Genomic DNA, 1584 nt, shown 5'->3' on the forward strand with positions numbered 1-1584 from the left:
TCAATCATTTCTACTGTGATAATGTGCCTCTATTAGCATTGTCGTGCTCTGACACTTACATTCCAGAAACAATAGTCTTTATATCTGCAGCTATAAATTTGACTTTTTCTATGATTACAGTTCTACTGTCTTATATCAACATTGTTCTGTCCATTCTAAAGATACGTTCATCAGAAGGGAGGAAAAAAGCCTTTTCGACATGTCCTTCACATGTGACAGCAGTCACAGTTTTTTATGGGACACTACTATTCATGTATGTGCAGCCTCGAACTAACCATTCATTAGTTACTGGTAAAATTGCTTCTGTGTTTTACACACTGGTGATCCCTATGCTTAATCCCATGATCTACAGCCTGCGCAATAAGGAAGTGAAGGCTGCCTTAAAGAGATTCATGACAGATCCATGCTATTCCTTTAATCTATGTAGTTTCAGAATTCAGTAGGTCAATGAAGAGAAGGTTGAGATAGGCTGCAATTACAGCAGAGAAAGTGAAGGTCAGGTGGCTGACTAATAGATTTTCAAGCAATTCTGGTTTTTTATTTTTTAAAACTTTTATCTTTTTATTGTATTTCTAAAAAAATATGATTAGCATATGTTTTTAAAAGAAGCTAAGGTTAGGGGATTATTGAATGAATGCATAAACAGAAGCTCTCTGAGTTGTGAAGTTAATATAGAAACAAAGATGTCATTCACCAGTTTTGCTGAGGAGTAAGCAGGTTGCTAATTTGGAAGTAATGTTTCCATGAATCGAGAAAGATATATGTTTTTTTAAAAAAGAAAGCTAAATATGTTTAAATGAAGCAAGATATGAATGAGTAATACAGTAAATCTCTCTTATTCTGTGGCATCCTTTTTTTGTTTCTTCTTGAGTGTGGATGGGTATTGTGAATCACCGTATCTTGAAAAACTGTAATTACACATGGCTAAGATGCTTTTCACAGCCAGGTTACCAATATTGAACTGGAAACTATGTTTAAAATAAAACTCCCCAGTTCTTTTTTTAATATTATATGAATGAATAAATGTGTACTATCAATAAATTTAAATTCTAATGCTACCCATAATATAATTGAAATTATTTTATTTCAATTATTATGATTTATACAATTTTTAAATGAAAGACACAGAGTACCATCATCACATGCTTTCATGCTGGATTTGAATAATAAACTTAGATCCTGTAAAGGTTTTTCTTTCTCCTTACTCTAAATATCATTCTTCTGTTTGTAAAATCCTAAAATCTTCTATTTTGATAATGGGCTAAGTTTGTAGAGGTTTGTTTCATCATTAGAAGAAAAATTTAAGTGTTTTTATAAAAATTTTGTTCTGCTTTCTGATTGTTCTTGATCAGCGAGTGTACATTTAAATCTATTGTGCAAATTTGAATATATACAGTTTATAAGGCTATATCTCAGAATTATCAAATCATAATCATAAGGTAAAGGTCAATAAATTTTTAGTTTAATAAGCTTCACAGGGGATTATGACATTGAACCTTGCGGATGAATTTTGATAAATAATCAAAGAACTATACTGGAAAAGATATATTGACATTCTAGGGGTAAGTTTGCTTTACTCATAAG

General features: G+C 31.2%; 1 protein-coding gene across 1 annotated transcript in view; it reads left to right on the forward strand.

Annotated features, from left to right (window-relative positions):
* The window catches only part of LOC103582817 (olfactory receptor 8J3-like), a 1131-nt gene extending 688 nt beyond the window's left edge, over positions 1 to 443 (forward strand). The window contains exons 2-3 of the mRNA XM_008564305.1: positions 37 to 43; positions 121 to 443. Of these exons, the coding sequence (XP_008562527.1) occupies positions 37 to 43; positions 121 to 443 (330 nt within the window). The remainder of the gene's footprint in view (positions 1 to 36; positions 44 to 120) is intronic.
* The last annotated feature ends 1141 nt before the right edge of the window (positions 444 to 1584 follow it).

The sequence above is a fragment of the Galeopterus variegatus genome, unplaced genomic scaffold, assembly GCF_000696425.1.
Source record: "Galeopterus variegatus unplaced genomic scaffold, G_variegatus-3.0.2 Scaffold18003, whole genome shotgun sequence".
Lineage (NCBI taxonomy): Eukaryota > Metazoa > Chordata > Mammalia > Dermoptera > Cynocephalidae > Galeopterus > Galeopterus variegatus.